Source organism: Rutilus rutilus (genome assembly GCF_951802725.1).
Source record: "Rutilus rutilus genome assembly, chromosome: 18".
Lineage (NCBI taxonomy): Eukaryota > Metazoa > Chordata > Actinopteri > Cypriniformes > Leuciscidae > Rutilus > Rutilus rutilus.
The window spans coordinates 24,859,514-24,882,970 of NC_140231.1; the positions used below are offsets into that span (position 1 = coordinate 24,859,514).

The 23,457-nt window shown below is 36.6% G+C and overlaps 2 protein-coding genes across 3 annotated transcripts in view; both read left to right on the forward strand.

The window, feature by feature from the left end:
* LOC311276994 (uncharacterized protein) overlaps positions 1–6,019 on the forward strand; it is a 60,778-nt gene extending 54,759 nt beyond the window's left edge. Inside the window, exons 59-68 of the mRNA XM_084387082.1 lie at positions 55–108; positions 291–344; positions 628–645; positions 872–925; positions 1,022–1,084; positions 1,591–1,756; positions 2,652–2,761; positions 2,849–2,929; positions 3,527–3,709; positions 4,719–6,019. Coding sequence (XP_084243208.1) covers positions 55–108; positions 291–344; positions 628–645; positions 872–925; positions 1,022–1,084; positions 1,591–1,756; positions 2,652–2,761; positions 2,849–2,929; positions 3,527–3,709; positions 4,719–4,862 — 927 coding nt within the window. The 3' untranslated portion in view covers positions 4,863–6,019. The remainder of the gene's footprint in view (positions 1–54; positions 109–290; positions 345–627; positions 646–871; positions 926–1,021; positions 1,085–1,590; positions 1,757–2,651; positions 2,762–2,848; positions 2,930–3,526; positions 3,710–4,718) is intronic.
* Positions 6,020–6,888: 869 nt separating this feature from the next.
* On the forward strand, positions 6,889–22,163 carry man1b1a (mannosidase, alpha, class 1B, member 1a). 2 transcript variants are annotated; one of them, XM_084387553.1, is made up of 14 exons: positions 6,889–7,230; positions 9,095–9,224; positions 11,088–11,196; positions 11,370–11,557; positions 12,177–12,322; positions 13,304–13,401; positions 13,511–13,702; positions 14,372–14,520; positions 14,711–14,899; positions 14,984–15,174; positions 17,214–17,334; positions 18,432–18,626; positions 18,945–19,076; positions 20,008–22,163. In XM_084387553.1, exons 2-14 carry the CDS (start codon positions 9,123–9,125, stop codon positions 20,212–20,214), a joined length of 2,019 nt encoding a protein of 672 aa, XP_084243679.1. In that variant the 5' UTR covers positions 6,889–7,230; positions 9,095–9,122; the 3' UTR covers positions 20,215–22,163. The 2 variants fall into 2 exon arrangements, with proteins under 2 accessions (XP_084243679.1, XP_084243680.1); XM_084387554.1 differs by having other exon boundaries at positions 12,180–12,322.
* Positions 22,164–23,457: the final 1,294 nt, after the last annotated feature.

Below are 23,457 nucleotides of genomic sequence, written 5' to 3' on the forward strand. Positions count from 1 at the left end.
CTGCAGTACAACCTATTCAGTTCTCTTATAAGAGTATTTATTTATCCTCTTTAGGGGAGTCTGGGGCCTCTTGGTCCTCCAGGACCCCCAGGACCAAAGGGGGATCAGGTAAAAGTCAAAACATCTTGAACACATATATTCTTTTGTTTTTTCTTAGTTTTTAATATGATACATGTACAGTTCATTAATCTTAGATATCGCAGTCTCAATTCTTTCTCCATTTTTAAGTTGCTTTGGTTAAAAGCATCTGCTACATAACTAATTATGAAATGCATATACTTTTCCTAAAGGGCAATATTGGTCCTGCTGGGCCTAGAGGGACACCTGGAATACCTGGACTACCGGTAAATGTCTTTTTGAAAAATGTTTCAGCATTTAAACTAATAGCGAACTGTGCCTTTTAAACCGTGGCCTAATTTGTATTAACACATCTGCTGCAGATGCATTTACATGTGCTCTGTCCTTTTAAGATATGAAAGCATGGTTAATTCATTTTTAATGACATAAGCAAGGACAGTGAAGTGCTTTATCGCAGCCACAGATTTTTTATTTTATTTTTTATTTTTTCCCGGATGAGCATGAAGATCATTTATAATTTATTTCTCTTTTATCTCCTCCACCCTGCAGGGCTTGTTTGGAGACAAGGTATGAAATTTAATTTTCAAAGCTTTCTTTAGTCAGCATCTATCAGGTTAAAAGGCAATGTTCCAGATTAAACAACATACAAATACATACAAAAAATATTTTACAGTTATTTTTATTTTTATAATTATATAATGTATTCATTTATTTCTTTATTTACAGTATGTATTAAATTGACCATGTTAAGGTTTGTACATTAGTTAAATATCTCTTGTCATTTTAATTTTAGGGACTCAAGGGATTTCAGGGGCCTCCTGGCCCCATTGGAAGAAGGGGCTTTCCAGTAAGTTGCCAGACACACTTTACGGTGTTTTTAACAACATGAAACAGAAAAACAGAGACAAAAAAAACTATTTCAATGTTTGTTTGATTATTTTAGGGTCCACCGGGGCCACCAGGACCTCCTGGTTATAATGTGAACCTGACCATGACTCAGATCAAGGCAAGTTGTTTAAAAACTTAATGGCCCTTTTCTCTTAAATACTTTGCTGACAATTTAATACCAATTATCATGTTGTTAAAGCCTTGTTCACACGGCACTAGCAAATGCCACATAGTTCACTGTATGCACTAAAATTAGCATATTTTGCATGATGTTACATACATCCTGAACGACTATTCAGACTGAGATGCATTTCCAATCAAGATGTTCCAAGCCGTCTAGAAATTTGGATTTGTAAAAACCTGATTTCAAGGTTTTTGCGATTTTCTGTCTACATATAAATTTAGATTTTTTTTTTTTTGTAAGAACAAGGCCCATTTTACCTTCTTTTTGGCTTTCAGTCATCTATCTTTTTTATTTTCATGATTTAGACATTTATCGAAGTAGATAATGTTTTTATTTTAAATTTGAATGAAGGTAATCTCGTATTTTGTGCTGATATCATTGAATAAAATACAGTAAAATGCATAGTAAATCTCTTTGTCTTACTTTTTCATCTCCAATAGGACCTGATGTACATTTCAGACAAGCCCAATTACCCTCTGATTCAGACACTGCTGGACTCTCTGTACCATGACCTCCGTCTGCTGGTGGCCCCTCCGGACGGCAGCAAGCAGCACCCAGCCTCTACCTGTCTGGAGCTGTGGCTGTGCCATCCCAACTACACCAGCGGTCAGAGCCCACCTCTCTCTTTCAAACATTTATCTGTTTGTTCATGTTCTCCTTTGTGCTGTCTTTTAGAAATCTCTGAATTACAATTGTATTTTTTGGTTGTGGTTGTGTTTTTGGTGTTTTAAAAACTTTTTAAACGCATACGCTCAGTTCTATCTCAACAAGTGGACAGTATCGTGGAGAAAAGTCTTCTCAATCTTGCAAAAGTAATGCTCTTGATGCAGAGGTTCAGAAGTCAAAATGAGACTTTTTCGGACAAAGCAACATAGCCGAGATTCCTGCAGAACATCTGAACTCAAAACACTTTTATACAGTTTTAACTAATGATCTCAATTGCAGGTGCTCTCCTCCCTTTTCTCTTCCTGGAATCTCCCCCAACACTTTCGCCACAGTTATTTCATTAATTGGCTAGCCTGTTCTCTTTGTAAGGGTGACCGACTGCCAACTAGTCAAAAACATATTTTGATTGTCTCACAAAGTGATTATTCAGTGATTTTGCCTCATTATTTTTATCAAGAGAACATGTTGAAGGCCATGTGAACCAAAAGAGCAACTTAGTATCAGTGCAGATGCCAACCGCAAGCAGCTTCAGCTAAATCTCATTCTTTCCCGAGTGACTTTTCTACAAGTCATGTAGTAGGCCATGAGGCCTTCAAAAAACACATCTGTTTTTTTTTAGTATTCAAACTATTTCTACAATTGTGTTCTATAGGATAAATACAATATTTCATAAACAGCACTAAAAAGGTCCAAAATTAGGTCCAAAATGCTATTTTGGACATCCAATTCAGTTGCATTACTACTAAAGAAAGACTTGTCTGTGTTCTATGAAGTATACTGTAAGTTGTTTTGGATAGAGCAGTCTGTTAAATAACTACTTTTGTAACTGTTTCAGGTTTCTACTACATTGACCCAAACCAAGGCAGTCCTTTAGATGCTTTTTTGGCCTACTGTAACTTCTCAGATTCAGGAGCCGAGACCTGCCTTCACCCCAGAGATGCACACGTAATGTTCTACCTAACACCTCAGTACTGTGTCTCTTTGATGTCAAAAAACATCAAAATCTTATTATTGCTCTTTCAATTTCCACAGCTGCCCATAAGGACTTGGCTGAATGACTTAGGGAATAACAGCAAGTTCTACTGGTTAAGTTCACTGGAGGGAGGTTTTAAAGTAAGTAGTGCTATTGGTCTGTGGAAATGTTTACTTCATATTGGGTCAAAGTTTGTGTTATCGGCAAGAAGGGAGTCTGTGAGATTCATATCACAGAGCTTGTAGACTTACAGACTCTAGAAAGGTTACTTTTATGGTACTTTTTGTGTTTTTTGGAACCAGTTACCTCCCTTTTTGATGCAGACTTACAGACTCTCGACTTGTATATTTAAGTCAATAGTTTACTTTTATGGTACTTTTATGTGTTTTTTTGGACCCAGTTACCTTCCCTTTATGTTGTATGGAAAATAAAAACCTTGAAATTAAATTAAATTAAAATTTTAAATAACTAAAATAAACTTTTTTGAGTGACATGATGCTGACTAAATGAAGACAGAGGTTTTTTTTCCGTTTTTTTATTTATTGAGCTGTCCTTTTAACGCTAATTTATTAATTTATTGTCCAGGTTAATAGCTTCTAATAATGTTGTTTTTATTACCCATAAAATTCTTGCTCTTTTTATGTTCAGTTTTAAGCCCTGTTGTTGTATACAGTAAACTGTATACAGTCTGTGTTCTACATTTTACCATCAAATCCCATCTGTCCATCTTTGGTCAGCTTGAGTATCCAGCCCTCAGTGTGGTTCAGCTGCGGTTCCTACGACTCCAGAGCAACAGAGCAGAGCAGAGAGTGACGTACTCCTGTTACCCTGGACACCGACTGGGCCAGACACAGCGACAGGTCCAGTTCCTCACAGACGCCGTGAAGCAGAGCTATTTAGGAACATTACAGGATTGCGTGGTACGTGGTGTCTAACGGCACTAGTTATGAAAAAAAAAAGTGATTTTTTTTTTTTTTATTCAATTACTTTCAACTCAGGTGAATATTTTGTCCACGATTCATTCATTGCAGTAGTGAATCAACTTATTTTGCTATACTGTACACTAATATTCAGAAGTTTGGTGTCTATCTATATAAAAAAAATTTTTTATTTTTTTTGAAAGAAGTCACTTATCAAGTCTCCAAGGCTGCATTTATTTGATCAAAAATACAGTAAAAACAGTAATATTGTGAAATATTATTACAACTGAAAATAATACCTGTTTTCTATTTAAATATATTTAAAAATGTAATTTATGCCTAAGATGATAATGCTGCATTTTCAGCATCATTACTTCAGTCTTCAATGTCACATGATCCTTCAGAAATCATTCTAATATACTGATTTGGTGCTCAAGAAGCATATCTTATTATTATCAAAAATGTAGGGCTGGTTTTGATTTGATCCTTTGAGAATTGATTAGATTGGGAAAAGTAGGCGTAGAAAGCCTGACCTGAATGTAAGCTTGCTAAAATGAAGCCTAAATCGCTATTTGGCTATTGGTTTACATTAGGGATTTTTGTCAGCTGATCCCCTTTGACCTACAATATTTACTTGAAGTCCCCCTGGGGTTTTAAGTTAATATTTAAAAAAATATATAATTTATTCGCATATGCACGACTCTCTCATGTCTGTTAATGTACACATGACATGCAGGTAAACAAATATTGTTTTTAATCTTTTTTATATAAAATCTTTTTTATTTTTTATTAAGTGATTTAATTTTAAATAATTGCATTTAATTATATTAAATTATATAATTTTTTATTTTATTATTAGCTTTTCATCAACTCAGATTTTGGAAAAGTGGAAAAGTTGGGACTCTTTGTTTGACCGACCAATGGAAACTGTTTATTTTGTGGCGGAATTTACACTCTTCACCTTTAACAACCATTTGTAAACCCTTTATGTTTATGTTTTGTGTACCAGTCTGCAAAGGAAGTGGATCCCGGTCCGCGTGAGTCTGTGTTTCAGTTTGAGGACATGGACCTGCTTCCTCTACATGACATAGGAATCTTTGGCAACAGCAGTCACGAGTTTGGCTTCACCATCGGCCCTGTGTGCTTCAGCTAGAGACGTACTGAATGATAACGGTGCATTCTGTGTGTTTAAATACAAGCAACAAAGAGAGGAAAACAGAACACTCTGAAGAAGCATGTGGCATCTATGGCTTGTGGTAAATGAAATACTCTACAGAAGTCCTTCAGACAGTGACTCCACACAAGGGTCCTGTCTTTCCCGGTGCTGCCAGAAAAATGGACAATATCCTTTTTTTGTTTACAGGGACTTACGGCTTTGTAATTGATGTACTGTTTTATAACTAATTTTATTTGAGTTAGCAATGTTTTTTAATCACTAGCTGGTCTTGTAATAACGTTGTAGAGGACGCTTGGATCACATCAAGTGTAATGATAGGGTTCTGACGTGACCACTATGTGGTTGCATGGTCCAAGTTTCAGCTGTATACTACTTTAATCATGTGCATCATGTTAAGACTTTGCATTATAAGGCAATATAAGTGCATACTTGGAGTTTATAAATGACACTTTTGTCAAACTTGGATTTAAGGACTGATACAAACAAAGCGTCCCAGTGAGGACACAGCTAACCTTCCCATGAGGTTTGTGCTACCTTTCCATTTTCTCGGTTCATGTCATAGTTTAATTTCAGAAAGTGTCATATTGCCTAAATATTGTTCAAATATGTGGTTAGATGATTTATGGGTGCTAAGATTTACGATACAGCAGTAATAGTTGTTTCAAAAAGAGAAGAATAATACTAACCACAGCAAATAACTGCAAGCAGTGATCTAATGTGCATTATGGGTACGAGACATGCAAAAAGTCATAGAGACGTGTTCTTTAGTTCACATTTACTGTATGTAGGTCTCAGGGAGCACTTATGACATAAATGTAAGAAAATACACAAATTATATTGGATAATGTTGAGAATAATCAGACAAAGCCAAATTTAATCATTCAGCATTGCTTTAAAGCAGATATCACTAATAACATTTTAAACCACATTGAATTTAGGCACAGGTGCTTTATTTTGTTCAATTAGCCTATATTTTGTAATGTATATTGTGTTTTCTATGTATTTTTGGTGTTATCAGAAATCACATGCTGGTCATCTGTTTGAGCATCAGCTATAAAAAATGCATTAATAATGTATCATTTAAATCGTGTCGAACTGTTTTGTATCATTGTTTGAAACACGACCCGTTTCTTAAAAAATATTTTGTGAAGTTGTATTTTTCCCTATTCAAACCAAAAAGCATGCTAATGAGCTGAACTGCAGCTGCCCAGTTATACCTCAGGAGGATCCATGAGCAGGTACAATTTGCTTTAGCACAAGGCGCCCTAGCTGTGCCGCCTTTTGTCTGTATTTCCTTTCTGAATGTAGTCTCTAACGTCTGAAAATCTGTGTGGAATGGGATGAAGTGGGAAATCACTGCATACCTGAACTTGCCATAAATGTTTAAAAGTGTTAATATCTGGAAAAGCAATGGAAAGTGTCGGAATTCATCTTGCTAAAAAACACACACACAAATTTGCAGTGTGTGCATGAGGACATCATAATCCAGTATTGTATGAATATCATGAGGAAGGAGTATTATCAGTCCAACAAAACAGGTCAGCAAAGTGTTCCTTTAATTTCACTCCACCACCATCTCCCTTGTCTGAGTCATTAATATACTTATTTACAGTACTTATGTCAATTTAATTCTTTTATTTAAGTGTATCAAATGACTTAGTATATAGTACAGTAATATTACAAATTATTTAATATATTACTGCATTTCTATTTATATGATAACGTATGCAATAATTATACACTATTAGGATTATTCCAATTTCCAAATGTAGGCCTATTGTATTTAATTGTGTTTACAATTTAATTAATCAAGCAGCATTTTTCATTTTCAATCATTTTTTAACTTCAGGTCACAAACCACGTTATCATAAATATAATTATGTTAACTGATAAATGATTCCTTCATTGTTGAAGTGAAACCTCCATGTGAAAAGGGAGATTGTTGTAAGGTCATGAACGTGTTAATAAAACAGGGCGGAGCCCGACCGAATGACGCGTGTGCATGAGGATCACGTGATACAGTAGGAGCTGTCACATAAACATTGTACTGAACACAGCTTTCTGGTGATTAACAGCGATCATGCTTATTTTTATACAGATTGATACATTACGATTAGACTGTCTATCAGCATGCGGTTTTGTGCGAGTAATGCGCGGTTTGTATGAGAGCAGCGTGATGGAGGAGAGATAGAGATCTGATAGCCACTCCTGCTGTCACCTAGCCTACACACTGGGTTCACTAATACTACACGCACAGTGGATGGGATGCCTTGGCTGTGACCTCCTCCGCTTCATGCATATAGATCCTCTTTCTTACCGGGATCAGCAAGTTGTCAAGAGAAAGGTAAAACAAGGATACGTTTGGAGGCCAGTTAGTCCCTCACCTGAGCAGGGTTAAACGCTTGATAAAAAAATGAATGCATATGTCTCTTTCATTCCAGTGTGCTTTAATAAGAAACACTGCATTTGTTTTGCCAAAGCGTTTGCAGCATAGATGTGTACAATGGAAAATCGGTCAATGTGAAATAGCCTAAATATAACAAGTAGTCTACAGGCACGTGACAACATATTTTCAAGTATTTTTAATTTGACTGATGATGATTTTAAGAAAAGTGATTTAAATGTCATAAGTAGAATTACTTGCAATACAAACACTTATATCCTTAATAGGGGCACTGGCACCTAATTGATATGGTATTGCAAAGCTATTTGATTTAAAAATCGGGTAGATGACCGAAACCAAATCTCAGGTACCCTCAAAACAGGCTGCCAAATGTTATGACAAAATGACTGCATTTTACGACAAAATTCAATATGGCTGGCCTAGGAAGTATTCAGAGGTTTAAAAATAAAAACAATATCAAGGAAGGACATTGTAAAACTATGTCTGCATCTGAAATCACATATTCTCTTGAGTAGGTACTTATTTTGAATAAAGTATGTTCTATGAATGTCTGTATATGAGTATAATCTGGACGTACTACGTTTGCCATGTTGTATGCACACTTCAGTTATTGGCTGTATCCGAAATTGCATACTTCCCTACTACATAGTAGGTGAAAAACAGAAGGTGACAAAAGAAGTATGTCCGAATTCACAGTACTCATAAAGGAGTAGGCAAAAAAAGTACCCGGATGACCTACTACTTCCGGTGAGATTCTTAAGTGTGCATACGACGGAGCGTGCATACTGCGTCCAAAATCACAGATTATTTTGTTTAGGTACTTATTTTGAATAAGTAATTACTTCACGGCCACTAAAAAAGGATGTTCTATATAGTATGAATTTGCCATGTTGTCATTATTATGGGACCTACCAACATTGCCATTCACAAATCTTCTCCCGTGGCCTCATGGGATAAAGTAAAGGATCCAATGTATGCACACTTCAGAATATCACCGGAAGAAGTAGGTCATCCCGGTACTTTTAGTAAGTATGTGATTTCGAATGCAGCCTATGTATTTTAGAAAATTTAAAATGGTGGTAAATGGTCATTTGACTCAATCTGTGAGCGAATCAGTTAATCAGTCGACCAGTTCTCAAATCATTTTGAATGATTCATCAGCAAATCTGTTTAATTTGCATGCTATGTAAAAGGAACATTCATATCCAGTAATCAAAACCAACAGGAAATGCAATGAAATGGTTAAAAAGTGTGGGAACGTTGTCTCAAAACAGAACTGAACTTTCATGTTCACCTTCACACTTAAATGACACACTCAGATGATTTTACTTGTAATTTGCATTTGGGACACAGTCTGCATTCAACCTTCCTCCATCCTGCAGCATATATATGTGTGTCATCTTAGCAGGCCAGTGTTTTTAAATCTATTCTATCCGATAAACTGGGTTTGGTATGATAGAAACCAGATGGACTTAGGCTAATGTTCCTAATCCCCTCTTACATGGCTCTCATGGCTCTGGGACAGCGAGGTGAACAGCCCTGTCCCATGGTGTTGTTCTCAGATCAGATGTGCCACCTCGTGCCTCATTTCACTTCAGATTTAGTCTGGTATCAAGCAATCTTGTGAAGAGATCTGTGTTTTACACCTCAGTTCTCCTCAGGGAGCTGCGAAGATCAGCATGGCAGGAGCAACAGACCTTCATGTGCTCGGCTCATGTAACGAATTGTGATTTGTGGGAAAATCACTTGATATCTGTGTCATTCTTGTCTTTTTTTTTCCCCCTCTCTCGCCTATTTGATTCAGTGTGTTTGAGTGGTGGGCTGTGTTAGAGATGTACTCGCCACAGAGGAAGGACTTTGTCTCTTTGACGCTGGGAGACCAACACAACCGCAGCTACACCAACGGCAAGCACCGGAGACAGTCCTGCTGGAGGGTTAGTGTTTGCCTATTTTATTCTTAAGATGCCATCTAAACCCTTGTTCTGCAGGACATTATATATTTTTCATTCATTAACTGTGATGTTCGACGGCTGATGGCTTCTTCGTCTTTATTTGTTTGTGTAAATGAGTGCCTTTTTCCTGTCTGCGAAGCATCTTGACATCTATTTAATATTCTGAGAAGAATATGCTGGCACTGTAGTCATTGTGTTCAGTCCTAGCCACACCGGGGATGTCAAAACCCTTGTTTCTTTCCCCCTGACATTTAATCTACTAATTTGTATATACTTAATTATCACCGGAAACCCTGCTAAGCCAAAAACACAATTTTGTGGTTTGAAAAAAACAAAACTTTTAATTTAAAAATGTAGCTTAAAGGAACAGTTCATAAAAAAAATTTAAACTGTTCTGCTAGGATTTAGTCTTTCTAAACTACTTAATTTTTTTCTTGGGAACCCAAATTGAGGCTCTTGTTCATGCAACACTATTTTTATGTAAAAAACAACAACATAAGAACACCAAAAAAAGCAAACAAAGTCAGTAAGTTCAAGTCAAGAACTCGGTTAGTGAATGAATTGTCCTCAGTCAGCTCACTGACTATAACAACTGTTTTTATTTTAATTCAGCAATTAAAGCTTTTATTCAGCAAAGATGCATTAAATTGACACAATATTTCAAATAAATGCTGTTCAAACTTTCTATTCAGCAAACAATTGTGAATAAAATGTATCAAATATTAAGAAGCAAAACTAATTTTTTTTCAACATTGATAATAAGAAGAAATGTTTATTGAGCAGCAAATTAGAATCATTTATGAAGGATCATGTGACGCTGAAGACGTTGAAAGTTGAAAATTCAGCTTTATCATCACAGAAATAAATTACATTTTACAATATATAAAATAGAAAACAGTTACTATATTTTAAATCAAATAAATGCAGCTTTTATTCAAAGTGACCCCAAACTTTTAGTAGTGTATCTAATAGGGGTGTAACGATACCCTAATTTCACGATTCGATACATATCACGATACTGAACTCACGATACGATACTATTGCGATACTCCAAGACATATAATAAAAGGTTAAGAACATTTTTACTGTTGATTAAATGCTAAATTTGATATAATATTGTGGGTGTAAATGAATAGGCTTGGACAATGGTAACACCAGAATAAATATATTCATGATTCTGAACCTGAAAATACTGAATTATTTTAGACGAATATGCTTGCACTCTGTCACTGGCTAGATATATTTAAAATAACGTAGGCCACGTTTTACTGGTAACATAAGACTTATAACATAAGCATTATCAGGACCCACTAATATTCCCCCATTATTATACATTATATTCAACATAATATATTGTAGTTTAATGTAGTACTGACTCTGAAAACTTCAATTTTTTCTCACAGGGTAATTTTTATTTTGGGTGAACTATCCACCATACATATTGTTGCATTTTTGTATTGCGATATATTGTGACACGATATATTGTTGCACCCCTAGTATCTAATTTTTGTTTCACAGAAAAAGCAAATCATGCAGGTTTGAACAACACGTGGGTGAGGACATTTTTTGGGTGAACTGTCCCTTTAATGCCTTCCATTATCTGAAATGCATGTTGATTTAATTAGTTAGGTTGATTAAACTATAGTGACGTTTGTACTGAGAGAAAAGGTCTTTTAGATTTGATTTGCGAGTGCAGGATAAATCATATTGTCGTTTTTTCCCTTTAGCTTTGTTTTTGTAGCACTATATTTGGCGGTCGTTGCAGTTGCCACGTCAATCCATCAAATATAAAATTGCTGCACTTTCCTCCGATTGTCCATGTATTGTTTGCGTTTGCTTTGGCAGAAATGGAAGCAGCTGTCTCGGCTTCAGCGCAGTCTGATTCTTTTCCTGCTTGCCTTCCTCTTCATCTGTGGGATTCTTTCCTATTCCAGTCTGTCGGAGCAGTGGAGAGGTACTTATTCAGTCCTCTTTAATGACATTTCACAGGATATGAAAGGTGAAATCACAAAAGATAGATGATTGGCGCAGCCTCCGCCCGTTTATATTAGCTGCTGGGGTAAAAGTTTTATTAAACATCACACGGTTTGCTATTAATAATTCGCATGAGATTTGTTTATTGTCTAGGGCTCTCTGACAGATCGTTGAAAGAGGACTGGGTTGAAATGGAAAACAGAGGTCTCAGGCCCATTCCTCCTGGCCTCGTCGCAAAGCTCCCACCAGGAGTTGTCCCTGGGGTCCAGGACGTCCCACCAGAAGTGCTGCCGGAGCTTCAAAGACCAAGCATTCCAATACTTCCCAAACCTCCAGCTATGGTTAGTAGGAATATTTCTCAGTTATTTGGTATATTTATTATATTGTTTAATTTATAATTTTTCTACTAATTTTTAAGGATTTTTCCAGCCCCTGCTAAAACAACAACAAAACAACTTGAATCTTAAACTAAAATTAAAAAATGTGTAAATTCAAAATAAAAGCTTTTTAAATAAATAAATGTGATCAATTATAGCATTATTATATTGATAAAGTAAATTTAAAAAGATTAAAAAATTACAATTGTTACTAAATAATAATAAAAAAACCATTACAAATAACATTAATTAAAATATAGAAAATGTTTTGATTGTTTCTAAATACAAAATAAATAAAATATTTAAATATTATGTTAATAAGGTAATTCATGAGTTTGTGAAACCGGTGACATTATGCACATGCGTATTATGTGTTCAGTCTATAGGCACGTAGTGTTTCTTCACAAAGTGACATTGCCAACTACTGTCCTGGCATGCAAAATACAGCGTTTTTATTTCGTTTATCTGTATGCGCAAAATGCAAAGAAAAAACGTTTCCGTTTTTAGTATATCATTGTCGTGTAAATGTATCCTAAGATTCTTTATCTACTCTTGTCTTTTTATGTTGGGCGGTTTGAATCAGCAGAGGAAGCCCCCTAGCAAGCGTGGTCCTCCAGCTCTACAGAAGCGGGGGAATGTGTCAGATTGGCAGGTGAAAGATAGAGAAGAACCCGAACCCGAGATCAAGAGAGAAGACGACGGAGGGAAAGAAGCAAAAACAGTCATTAGGTTTGGACATTTTACATTCAAGCAAACATTCAAACTTTTAATTATGATAAATGGTTAAAGTATTAGTCATTGATATTTATTTGTTGTTGGCTTAGTGTTGGCTTTAACCTTATGAGTAAGTAGAGGTATTAAAATTTGAGTTTTATTGCCAATTATTTGTTATTAGTCTCACTCACACGCTTGGAAGCTACTAAGAATTGTATCCCCTCCACTAAATGAAATACATTTTCACATTGATGCTTGTCAGATTCATCCGCCACTGTATTTGGGTACATATTAATGACAAATTTCTTTAAGAAATAGTTAATTGTGTGTTAATTTACTCACCGTCATGCCATCCGAAACATGTACGCTGCTAATTGGATTTTTTCAAACTTTTTTTGCCACAGACCAGCAATATTATGATCCTCTTGCGAGGAACCCCCCCTCCTTAAATATAAAGGTAGACAAATATATGAAAAAAAAGTACACTACCGCTCTTTAATAATATTTTTTTAAAACAGTTAATGCTTTTATTTAGCAAGCACGCATAAAAATGATAAAAACGCCTAAAATCCTAAAAACCCTGCTCGTCGACAGTCTCCTGTAGTCCTTTCGGTGTGTTCAAGCGCAGGTTTCTGGCCGACGTGAGGTGACAACACAGTCAGCTTTTATCGTCACCAGTTCTTTTACCTTGGCTTGGTGTGTCACTGCCTTTAGAAAGAGCAGAGAATACATTACAGGAGCAGAGGACAAACACTCCTGTGTGCTGATAGTGCCTCAGGGAACAGTTTATTAACAGTTGAGCTGGTAATGCAGCGTTTTTGAAGTGAGTTGTGATGAGCTTTCATTTCCTCCAGCTGTGTCCTGTTGTGGGACTCCTGCTCATGTGTAATTGCAGTTATAATCATGGGTCATGTGGAAGGAATCAGTGCTGTTATGGGTGCTGAATCTCTGGATTGGATGTTACAATTGATGCCAGTGTTGTTTTTGGACTCCTAGCTGGCGCGGGGCAATGATCGAGGCGGAGCTTCAGTCCACCGCCCATGGGAAAGAAGGAACGGTGGCTGATGCCGAGGGAGCTACCAACTTAGAACCAGGTATCAGAGTTCATCCCATAATTATTAGTTACGTCTGTAGCACAAAGGCCAAACGTCTCAGACGTGTGATCATCTTAATGTCTTTCTGTGATTTATTTGTTATACACAGGCACAGTGAAGCCCGTGGATCGCGTAGAGGCGGTGCGGGAGGCTTTCAGGCACGCGTGGAAGGGCTACAAGGCTTTTGCGTGGGGTCATGATGAACTGAAGCCCATATCTAAGACTCACGGAGAGTGGTTCGGTCTGGGCCTCACACTTATAGATGCGCTAGACACCATGTGGATCCTTGGCCTGAAAGACGGTGAGTCTTATATGCACATTTATGCACATTTCAAATCTATTGCTTGTTTCATTTCCGATTGTCAGCATTGATTAAAAGCGACAGTAAAGACTTTCACATTGTTACAAAAAAAAAATGTTGTTAAATATATACTGTTATTTTGAACTTTCCATTAATCAAAGAATCCTTCAAAAATGTATTAAGGTTTCCACAAAAATATTAAGTGTTCCTCATTGATAATAATATAAAATGTTTCTTGAGCAGCAAATCAGCATATTAGAATGATTTCTGAAGGATCATGTGTTTTAATGTAATACATTACATTTTAAAGTATGTGTTTTTACAGGATTTTTGATCAAATAAATGCAGCCTTGGTGAGCATAAAAAACATTAAATATCATTCTGACCCAAAACCTTTGAACAGTTGTGCATATCCACAGTTGGACGTTGCTAGCATACAAATTGAATAAACTAGTGAGTGTCAAAAGTGTGTTTTAAGAAAGAAAGTCCACGGGGCCTAAAGTTCCCATTTTTGAAGATAAACCCATTAATCAAAAATATATTGAGTGAAAAAGGCTATGTAAATATGAATGATGGAAAATTTTTACTTTGTACACCCCCCCCCTCTCTCTCTCTCTCTCTCTCTCCTCTCTCTATGTGTCTCTCTCTTTCTAAATCTTTGTATATTAGAGTTTGCAGAGGCGATGATGTGGGTCGAGACAGAATTATCTTTTTCCAAGAATGTGGATGTGAATCTTTTTGAGAGCACCATCCGTATTTTGGGGGGTCTCTTGAGCACATACCACTTGTCCGGGGACACACTCTTCCTGGAAAAAGCTGTAAGTACTTCATATCCTTATTTAATTTAGTATCATCCTCATTATCCTTCATATCCTTCATTATACTTCATCATCCTAGTAAAGGACAAAGTATAGCCTCAAAAGGTTTATAGCTTTTGGCTTGCACAGATGAGTATAACTATTTTAATAGACCACAGATAAAACACTTGTTGTGTCTCTGTTTTTGTAGAAAGACATTGGCTTCAGATTAATGCCTGCTTTCAAAACGCCATCTAAAATCCCCTACTCTGACGTGAACATTGGTAAAGGAACCGCTCACCCTCCACGCTGGACCACAGACAGCACAGTCGCAGAGGTGACCAGCATTCAGCTGGAGTTCAGAGAGCTCAGCCGACTCACACAGGACCCGCAGTACCAGGTACGTTATTTGTACCATTTTTTTCTTTTCTTTTTTTATTATTATTATTATTTTATTTTATTTTTTATCTCCCTCTGTTCTCAGAATGCAGTGGAGGAGGTGACCAGACAGGTCCACAGATTGGAGGGAAAGCGTGATGGTCTGGTGCCCATGTTCATCAACACAAACAGTGGTAAATTCACTCGGCGAGGGGCCTTTACGCTGGGGGCCCGTGCGGACAGCTACTACGAGTACCTGCTCAAACAGTGGCTACAGGGTGGCAAGAAAGAGACTGAGTGAGTTACACTAACAGCAGATACTAATGCAGCTTTGGCTGACGGTTCATAAATTTAGTGCTTAGACCGGGTGTCAATAGCCCACTGGTGCTTTTAGCTAATGGGTTTCAGAGAATTGGCGATGCTCACTGAGCCTAATGTACTGAGGTTATGCCTCTGGTCTGGGGTGGTATGATTGATTCACATTGTCAGTTACTGATAGAGTGAATTGCACTGGGAAAGAACAAAAAAACTGAGCATGGTTTAATTGTTATGTAACTACATGCTACTTAGCCTTGACAGTGATACAAGTACATGGCACTTGTGTTGCTCTTCAAAACCTGGAGGTGACTTCGGTGCATTTAGTATTACATTATTTTATTATGATGTCATCATTTCTTGATGGAATTGGTTTCAAGAGGTCTCAAATTATATAAGTGTGAATGCTTCTATTTGAATGTCAAATTTGGGACTCAGGCACTTAAAGACATTGTGCTATGAAGTAGAAAACAAACAGTGGTGATAAGTGTGTAATTTGTGTGCTGCTAGGATCACCAGAAATAACAGTTACAGAAATAAAGACGGTTTTCAAATAGGCTTCCTGAACACTCACCCTTTTAATATAAAAAAAATGGTATATTGGTATAATAATGCAAAATTCTTTTAGCTGTAATTCCAGCAAAAATCACTATTGCTCATATTTAAGTGGGGATGTACAATATTATTATTATTATAGTTTTTTTTGTTTATCAAAATTGTATATTGTATATTTAATTGTGCATGCTCATTTCCTTTATTTGTATTCCTTATTCCTTTGCTGTAATGTACCGTAGCTGTTTATATATGTATGTATGTATGTATATATATAGTAATTTCACTTAAATGGCAATGAAAATTACCTATGAATTGTCATTTAAGTGAAATTACTGAACTTAAATATACAAGCTTGATAAAAATGATCATTCTAGAAGAACATTTCAGATGGCACTTAGAGGCTTTTGCATCTGAACTCTTCATATATATATATAAAATTACATTTAGATTACCCCTTCTGTCAATTAACGCTCATTAACGCTAAGCAATCGAATAATTTTATAACACTGTAAATGAATTCGTGATACATTTAAAATGATTGATTTCATGTGTTGTTATATTTGTTAGAGTTTCATTTCATTTATTTAGACAAATTAGTATTGAATTGTAATATCAGCCATTTTCAGTTATCAACCATAACATTGAAATAATTATTGACTTTTTGTATTGGCACATAAATCATCTCAGACATAAATGATCCCTTAAATGGTGTAGCTTTTTTGAGGAGAGGCGTGCTGTTACGTTTCTAACTAGTTGAACTTAAACTTTTTGTCTGACAATAAAATGAGTAAAAAAGCACTCACAAGACCGTATCAACATGATGACTGTCATGGGCATGTTTCGCAAATGTCCACCACCATTAGGGACAGTGCCAAGGTGTCATTGCTCCTGGCGAAATGCGACATCAGCCATTTTGTGCACTTGACAGGATGTTATTCTGTCTTCCTGTTCTCTCTGCCAGTGCGATTCAGTCTCTGTTAAGCTTGACGGATCATTGTCATGCACTGCTCACACCTGAGTCTCGTTAGACTCCCGCTGTGTTGACATCACACACACTTGCTTCTCGCTGATAGTATTTTTTTCATTGGGTTCGGTTTTGAATAATTCAGTAAAAAGGTGTTCACTGGGGCTCAGTAGACACTGACTGTTAATGAGTTTTGATAAATGTCTGGTGTGGAATATCAAATCCACCAGGTTGGTGATGGATATGCTAGTCAATGATGGGGAATGTGGTCTATTTAAATGACCTCTGAGTCTGAATCCTGTCTGTTATCTCGCCAAGACACTGATGGGGTGGGATCGGTGCCTTCACTATCTATCTATGTTTGATTTTATACATCACATCACATCAACTGAAGTCTGGGACGCTCTCAATGCTCAATTAAGATGCAGTAGCTTATTTTTGTCTCTAGAGGGCGAACTTAATCACGTCAAATGCGTAGTGTGATGTTTGCATATTGTTTCAGGTTGCTGGAGGACTATCTTCAGGCTGTAGAAGGTGTCAAAAAGAATCTCTTGAGACAGACTTCTCCTAGTAAACTGACCTTCGTTGGGGAGCTGTCCAATGGCCGTCTCAATCCCAAGATGGTGAGAGAGTCATAACTTAATTTGTCATTCTTAAAGGGATAGTTCACCCAAAAATGAAAATTCATGTTGTTCCAAACATGTATGCTGTTATTTTTTGTCTGTGGATCACAAAATTGGAAATAGCAAAAAATTCTACTTTAATGTTTCCAAGACAAAAATAACAGCGTACAGATTTTGAGCAACATAAGGGTGAGTACAGTGACAGAATTTTTATTTTGATTATTTAATTTTGTGTTTGCTCTATAAATATATGTAATCTAAGCTATACCTCTATACCTCCTATAATCTAGTGGTTTTAATGAAATTGGCTTTTTCATGAGTATGGAAATAAACCAGCATAATGGAGATTTGAGACCTTTGTGACACATACACCTTTTTAACCCTGTAAAGCCTGACATATGAAATATAGTCAGTAAAATCCTTTTTTTTTTTTTTTTTTTTTTTTTTATGGAACAGTTTACTGAACCTTTAGACAAAATCTTTAAAAAGAGATAGAGAGAGAAAATTTGCAGACATTTTTTAAGTATCATATTTGATAAATCTGTTTTTATGGCTCATACAGTCATACATATCATACAGATATACTGTAGGAGAATATGGAGCTCATTGGAAGAGGAGGAAAAAAACTATATGCAAATATGCAATTTGGTGCAGTTGCTGATGTTTATATAAAATTCTGATAATGGCAAAACAATGCAATGCAACACAATGATGATTGAAAGATGTACAAATAAACTTTCCTCAAAAGCAGTGTATCATATTTGATACATTTAATCATGCTTTTTCAACAAGATAATCAAGTAAAGCTAAGTTGTTTCAGTCTAGTAAATGTTCATCTTAAAATATCACTAACAATATAAAAGTTACTTTTATGTTTACTTTATAAAAATCAGTAAAGATTTCACAGCAAAAAGACACATGTGCCACGACCTGAAGGATAACGTTTTTTTAAATTGTAAACTTACTAAAAAGGTATGAACTATCAGTCAGAGGGCAGAAGGTATGTAGCAACTTTTGATCATGTCTGATCAATTTAGAGGCTTTGTCATTTTGTGTATCAAATATGATATAGTAGGCTTTTTCTCGGTCTCATCCAGGATCACTTGGTGTGTTTTCTTCCTGGCACGCTGGCTCTCGGCGCTCACAACGGCCTGCCCGCTGATCACATGGACCTGGCTCTGCAGTTGATGGAGACGTGCCATCAGATGTACGCTCAGATGGAGACGGGCCTGAGCCCAGAGATCGCTCACTTTAACCTGCAGTACCAAAGCGGACGGGACATCGATGTGAAGGTTCATTAACCTCTACAGTCACCTCTCATTTTTGACAATAAACTCCCTTGGTGGTTGGAGACAAGGCCTTAAACTGCAGGTTTTGGAACAAAACCATAATGCCTTTTCTCTCCTTTGTCTAGAAATAAAATGGTAATAGACCCCCAAACAGTGCAGAGGCTGTGTTGGGTTCAGATTGTCTAATCAAGGTCTTTATGTTTATCCTTCTGTTCTGAAGAACAAAACAGTTTCTGCGCTCAGCACTGATGAGATGACCTTTATAATAGTTGGTGCCCTTTTAATAGATTTTGTTTCCCCTCTCTCGATATGTATGTGCAGCCTGCCGACAGACACAACTTGCTGAGACCAGAGACCGTAGAGAGTCTGTTCTACATGTACAGATTCACCAATGACAGCAAATACAGGGACTGGGGCTGGGACATTCTGCAAAGTTTCAACAAGCACACCAGAGTGAGTGAGACCTGCAAGAATTATCTCTGAATTTGACATGACATTTTTTCCATCATTTTGTAAATAGCACATTTGATAGTTTTTCTTACATTACAAGAAAGATACTGTAGGATCCAAAATCTGAATAGGCCAATGCTTAAGAGTCTTTGAATCTGATCATTATTGCAGTGATTATTATGTTTCTAGCATGTTATATGTTTGGGAACAGTTCTTCTAACCCTAATTGATGGAGTGTGTAGCTTTTCATTTCTTAAACAACCATGTAGGAAGACACATCGTGGCCATATTTCCAGGATGACAATGTCAAGATTCATCAGGCTCAATGGTTGGGAGGGAGCATGAAGAATCATTTTCACGCATGAATTGGCACCTCTGAGTCCAGACAGAGTACTTCACTCTTGCATTGTCAATACAAGATCTTGACCAAAAATGTAAGTCCAAGAAAGTCTACTCCAGCACATCCCAAAGACTTTCAATGAATTTAAGGTCTGGACTCAGAGGTGCCAGTTCATGTGTGGAAATCATTCTTCATGCTCCCTCCCAACCATTCCTTTCACAATTTATTAAATCAGACAATGTTAAAAAAAATGTATTCATCAGAATCCGTCCATACTAGAGAAGATCCAAGATTGTACTATATATTTAGATTACCTTGTCCATCATCTAATGTTCACTTAAAGATTTAACATTAATAACACTGTTAAATGTAATCTTGAGCAAATCTCAAAATGATTTCCCCCCTTTTAGTAGCTTTTAAGATGCTTGATTCTATCTTTTAGTGGGTGTTGGTGTTTTTTAAAGACAAAATAGTACAGAATTTTTATATATTTCATTTATCGGTCTCAGCACTTTCACTGCCCATTGAACAGTGTGCTAGCTGTGCCAATAATAAATAAAGAAACTTGACTTCTTTACTCAATTTCTGTCTCAGGTCCCCAGCGGGGGCTACACCTCCATAGGTAACGTCCGTGACCCGTTGAACCCCGCACCCAGAGATAAGATGGAGAGCTTCTTCCTGGGCGAGACGCTGAAGTATCTCTTCCTCCTGTTCTCTGAAGACACCGAGCTGCTCAGTCTGGATAAGTACGTGTTCAACACTGAAGCCCATCCGCTGCCCATATGGCCCTCAGCCTCGTGAGAGAATCACGCCAGTCCTCCCTCGCAGAGACGTTTGGGTTTCAACAGGAAATGATGCAGGCTTCACAGGAAGTGACCCCTCAGAGCTGCTCTGCAGGAATGTTTCTGCTCTAAACTGAGGTGGCAGGTTATGCATTGACCTTTAACTGTGCACTTGAGCTTTATTCAAATGTGGTGAGACTATTTCCTGGTTTGGTGGAGGCGTTACTCATTATGGTTGGTGAAACATCTCAAACATTGTTTCCTCCTTTACAAGACTTCGCTTACCTTTGAGCTCACGGGACAACTGCAAAGTGTTGGACAAGCCCATGCAGCTGCCACAGTTTGTAGATGTCTCATCTTCCATATTTGGGACAGAAACATTAGTGTCAGAGCTCCGTAAATCACAAGGCAGACTGCTGAAATCACACACTGTGAAAATGCCAAGCACTTTGTAAAATGAAGACTTTTTTTTTTGTGAACGTTGTTATTTCTGCGTATATATGAAGGACGCTCTCGATGGGAGTGCCTCGCCTTTATTTTTGCAGGCTGTTACAGAAGGAAACTGCGTGTCAATTGCTAAATGTTTCTTTTTTGTGAGAGTCAGGGTGCATTAGGGAACATATTTACAGATCATCTTGAGATTTATGTGGGAGCCCTGTGGGATTGTGTATTTTTCTGTTATTTATGTTGACTTAAGTGAGCGTACTTCAGTAAACGCTAATGATTTGATGTAGTGGATTTCGCCCGAAGCCCTGCTTGTGTTATACACTGTAGATTTACGTTATTATCTACACATTTTTGAAGCTGTTGCACGGCACTGGATGCTGTGATGCTACATTGAGCTGAACCGCGATCAAAGGTGTATATATATGTCCATTTATTGATTCGGTAACACTTTACAAGAAGTTTTCAAATGTTCACTGTACATTATTTAATGCGTAACCAAACCATGAACAATACTTCTGCAGCATTTATTAATCTGTAATGTTAGTTTCTACATTTACTAAAACACTTTTAAAATCAAAAGTTGTATCTGCTAACATTAGTCAATGCATTAAGAACTAGCATGAAACAATGAACAATTGTATTTTTACTGACATTTATAAAGGGTAATAAATGTTGTAATAATACATTAGTCCATCACTAATGCATTAGCTAATGTGAATAAATGAGACCTTATTGTAAAGTGTTACCATCCATTCAAATTTCACAGCACAACTAATTGAAAACATTGCTTGAAGGATAAACTGATTCTCATCAACAGTCAGGATTACTTCTGACATTAAAGCTACAAAATTGTCCTTGTCATATTAGAGTGCAGTCATAATCTCTATCCGCACACTGCCATCTGTTTCAATATGTTAGATTATTGTAGACAGGTTTGAAACAGTTGAATGAATCACTTACCCAACAATGAAATGAAAACGTCATCATATATTCACCCTCATGCCATTCCAAACCCGAATTACATTCTTTCTTCCTGGTCAATTCTGAATTAATTTCTCCTTTTGTGGTCCAAGAAAGAAGGTCGTACAGGTTTGGAATGACATGAGGGTGAATAAACGATCACAGAAGTTTCATTTTAGCTGTCTTATGATAAATCCTTCATTTAGGTCCTTTATATTTTCTGATAATAAGGTTGTTTCCGCCACTGGATAACAATAATATTGAAGGTAATTGCAACTTTTTATCTCACAATTCTGACTTTTTTTCTCGCAATTGTGAATTTACATCTCTCAATTTCTTTCCTCAGAATTGGACTTTATAACTCAAGGGGAAAAAAAGTCAGAACTGCAGGATATAAACTCGCAATTGCGAGAAAATGTCAAAATTGTGAGCTGACTTTTTTTTTGCTCACTATAATGCACAATTGCCAGAAGTTAATTCTACATTCTAAAAATTAATTTTTAAGGGAAAAAAATCTGAATAGCGGGTCTCGAAATTACAAGTTTATATCTCGCAGTTCTTAACAACAACAAAAAAAAATCGCAATTGCAACTGTATTTATTATGGAAGCTTGTTTCCATGACAGAATAAATCTGTAAAAGATAATTGCAACTTTTTATCTCAATTTAGACTTTTTTTTCCCCTCACAGGTAGCCTACAAGTTACATCTTGCAATTCAGACTTTGTTTCTCAGAATTGCATAATATAAACTCGCAAATCTGACTTTTCTCGCAATAGCGAGTTTATATCACGCAATTCTGAGACGTAAACTCGCAATTGCGAGAACTATAAGATAAAAAGTCGCAATTAGCCTACCTTTATAATTTTTATTCAGTGGTGGAAACAAGCTTCTGTAATTTCTCTTGCGAGATAATTTCGCTCGTCGAGTTTATTTGCGCCGTCGAGTGTTTGATTCTCTTCTCATCTCGTGTCTTTGGTCAAACAGAAGTCATCCAATCAAAACATCCAGGCCTTCAGAAGCTGTCAAACAATCCTTCATCTGAAACAATCCATTTTCAAGGTGATTGACATTTGCATTACAATATGTCTGTTCCGTGTCACAATCCGCTTGCTGCCTCTAGTGAGACGGCGTAAAAATCTGCATCGCTTGTGCCTTTGGATTTCCAGAATTGAGTGATCGCATGATAATGAGCGATTTCCCTCTGATTGCTTCTCCCGTCTCTTTGCTGCAATCAGCGGTTTGTGATTACCGTTTGTGCTCGCCAGCCAATGTTAAATGAAGGAGCCCGGAGTGGACACAGAGCTGATGAGAGGGTTTGTGAAGGTCAGGTTGTGTTAGATGTATTAATATCCAGCACAGCTGAGCTATATTTCATAATGGTGAAGTTGTGATTATATGTATTTTGTAAGATACAAGCAGGTCTCTGGGGGTTGTTGACCATTTGTATAGTGTAAAAATGAAATGGATTAAAAAGTAGACTATACAGGAAGTAAATTATTTGTTTGAGATTCATCTTGGGCTAGGCTTTACTTTCTTTAATTATTCAAATTATTGTTGTTATTATTTTGGATGGCGAAATGAAAATTCGCAGATTTATCACATGCAATTGCAAAGTGCCACCTTTGAGATTTAATATTATAGAGAATGTATATTTCTACAATTTCCTAACAAAAAGGAACTCTACCTAGCCTAGTGTGATTATGCATTTTGTTCATGTTTTTAATTATATGCATACTTATTAATGCTAATCAAATTATGCTAATTACATATTCATAATTTAAAATCTATGGAAAAACTGCTATCCTGTAAAATGGCCCCTCTGGAAGTGGAAATTTAAATTAATATTGTAAAAGT

What these genes read in the sequence shown, in the direction of transcription:
- man1b1a (XM_084387553.1), top strand. Translation starts at nt 9,123, where the DNA reads ATGTACTCGCCACAGAGGAAGGACTTTGTCTCTTTGACGCTGGGAGAC. An exon ending in GATCCTTGGCCTGAAAGACG is followed by an intron (nt 13,703 to 14,371) that starts GTGAGTCTTATA and finishes TTTGTATATTAG; the next exon opens with AGTTTGCAGAGGCGATGATG. An exon ending in CACTCTTCCTGGAAAAAGCT is followed by an intron (nt 14,521 to 14,710) that starts GTAAGTACTTCA and finishes CTGTTTTTGTAG; the next exon opens with AAAGACATTGGCTTCAGATT.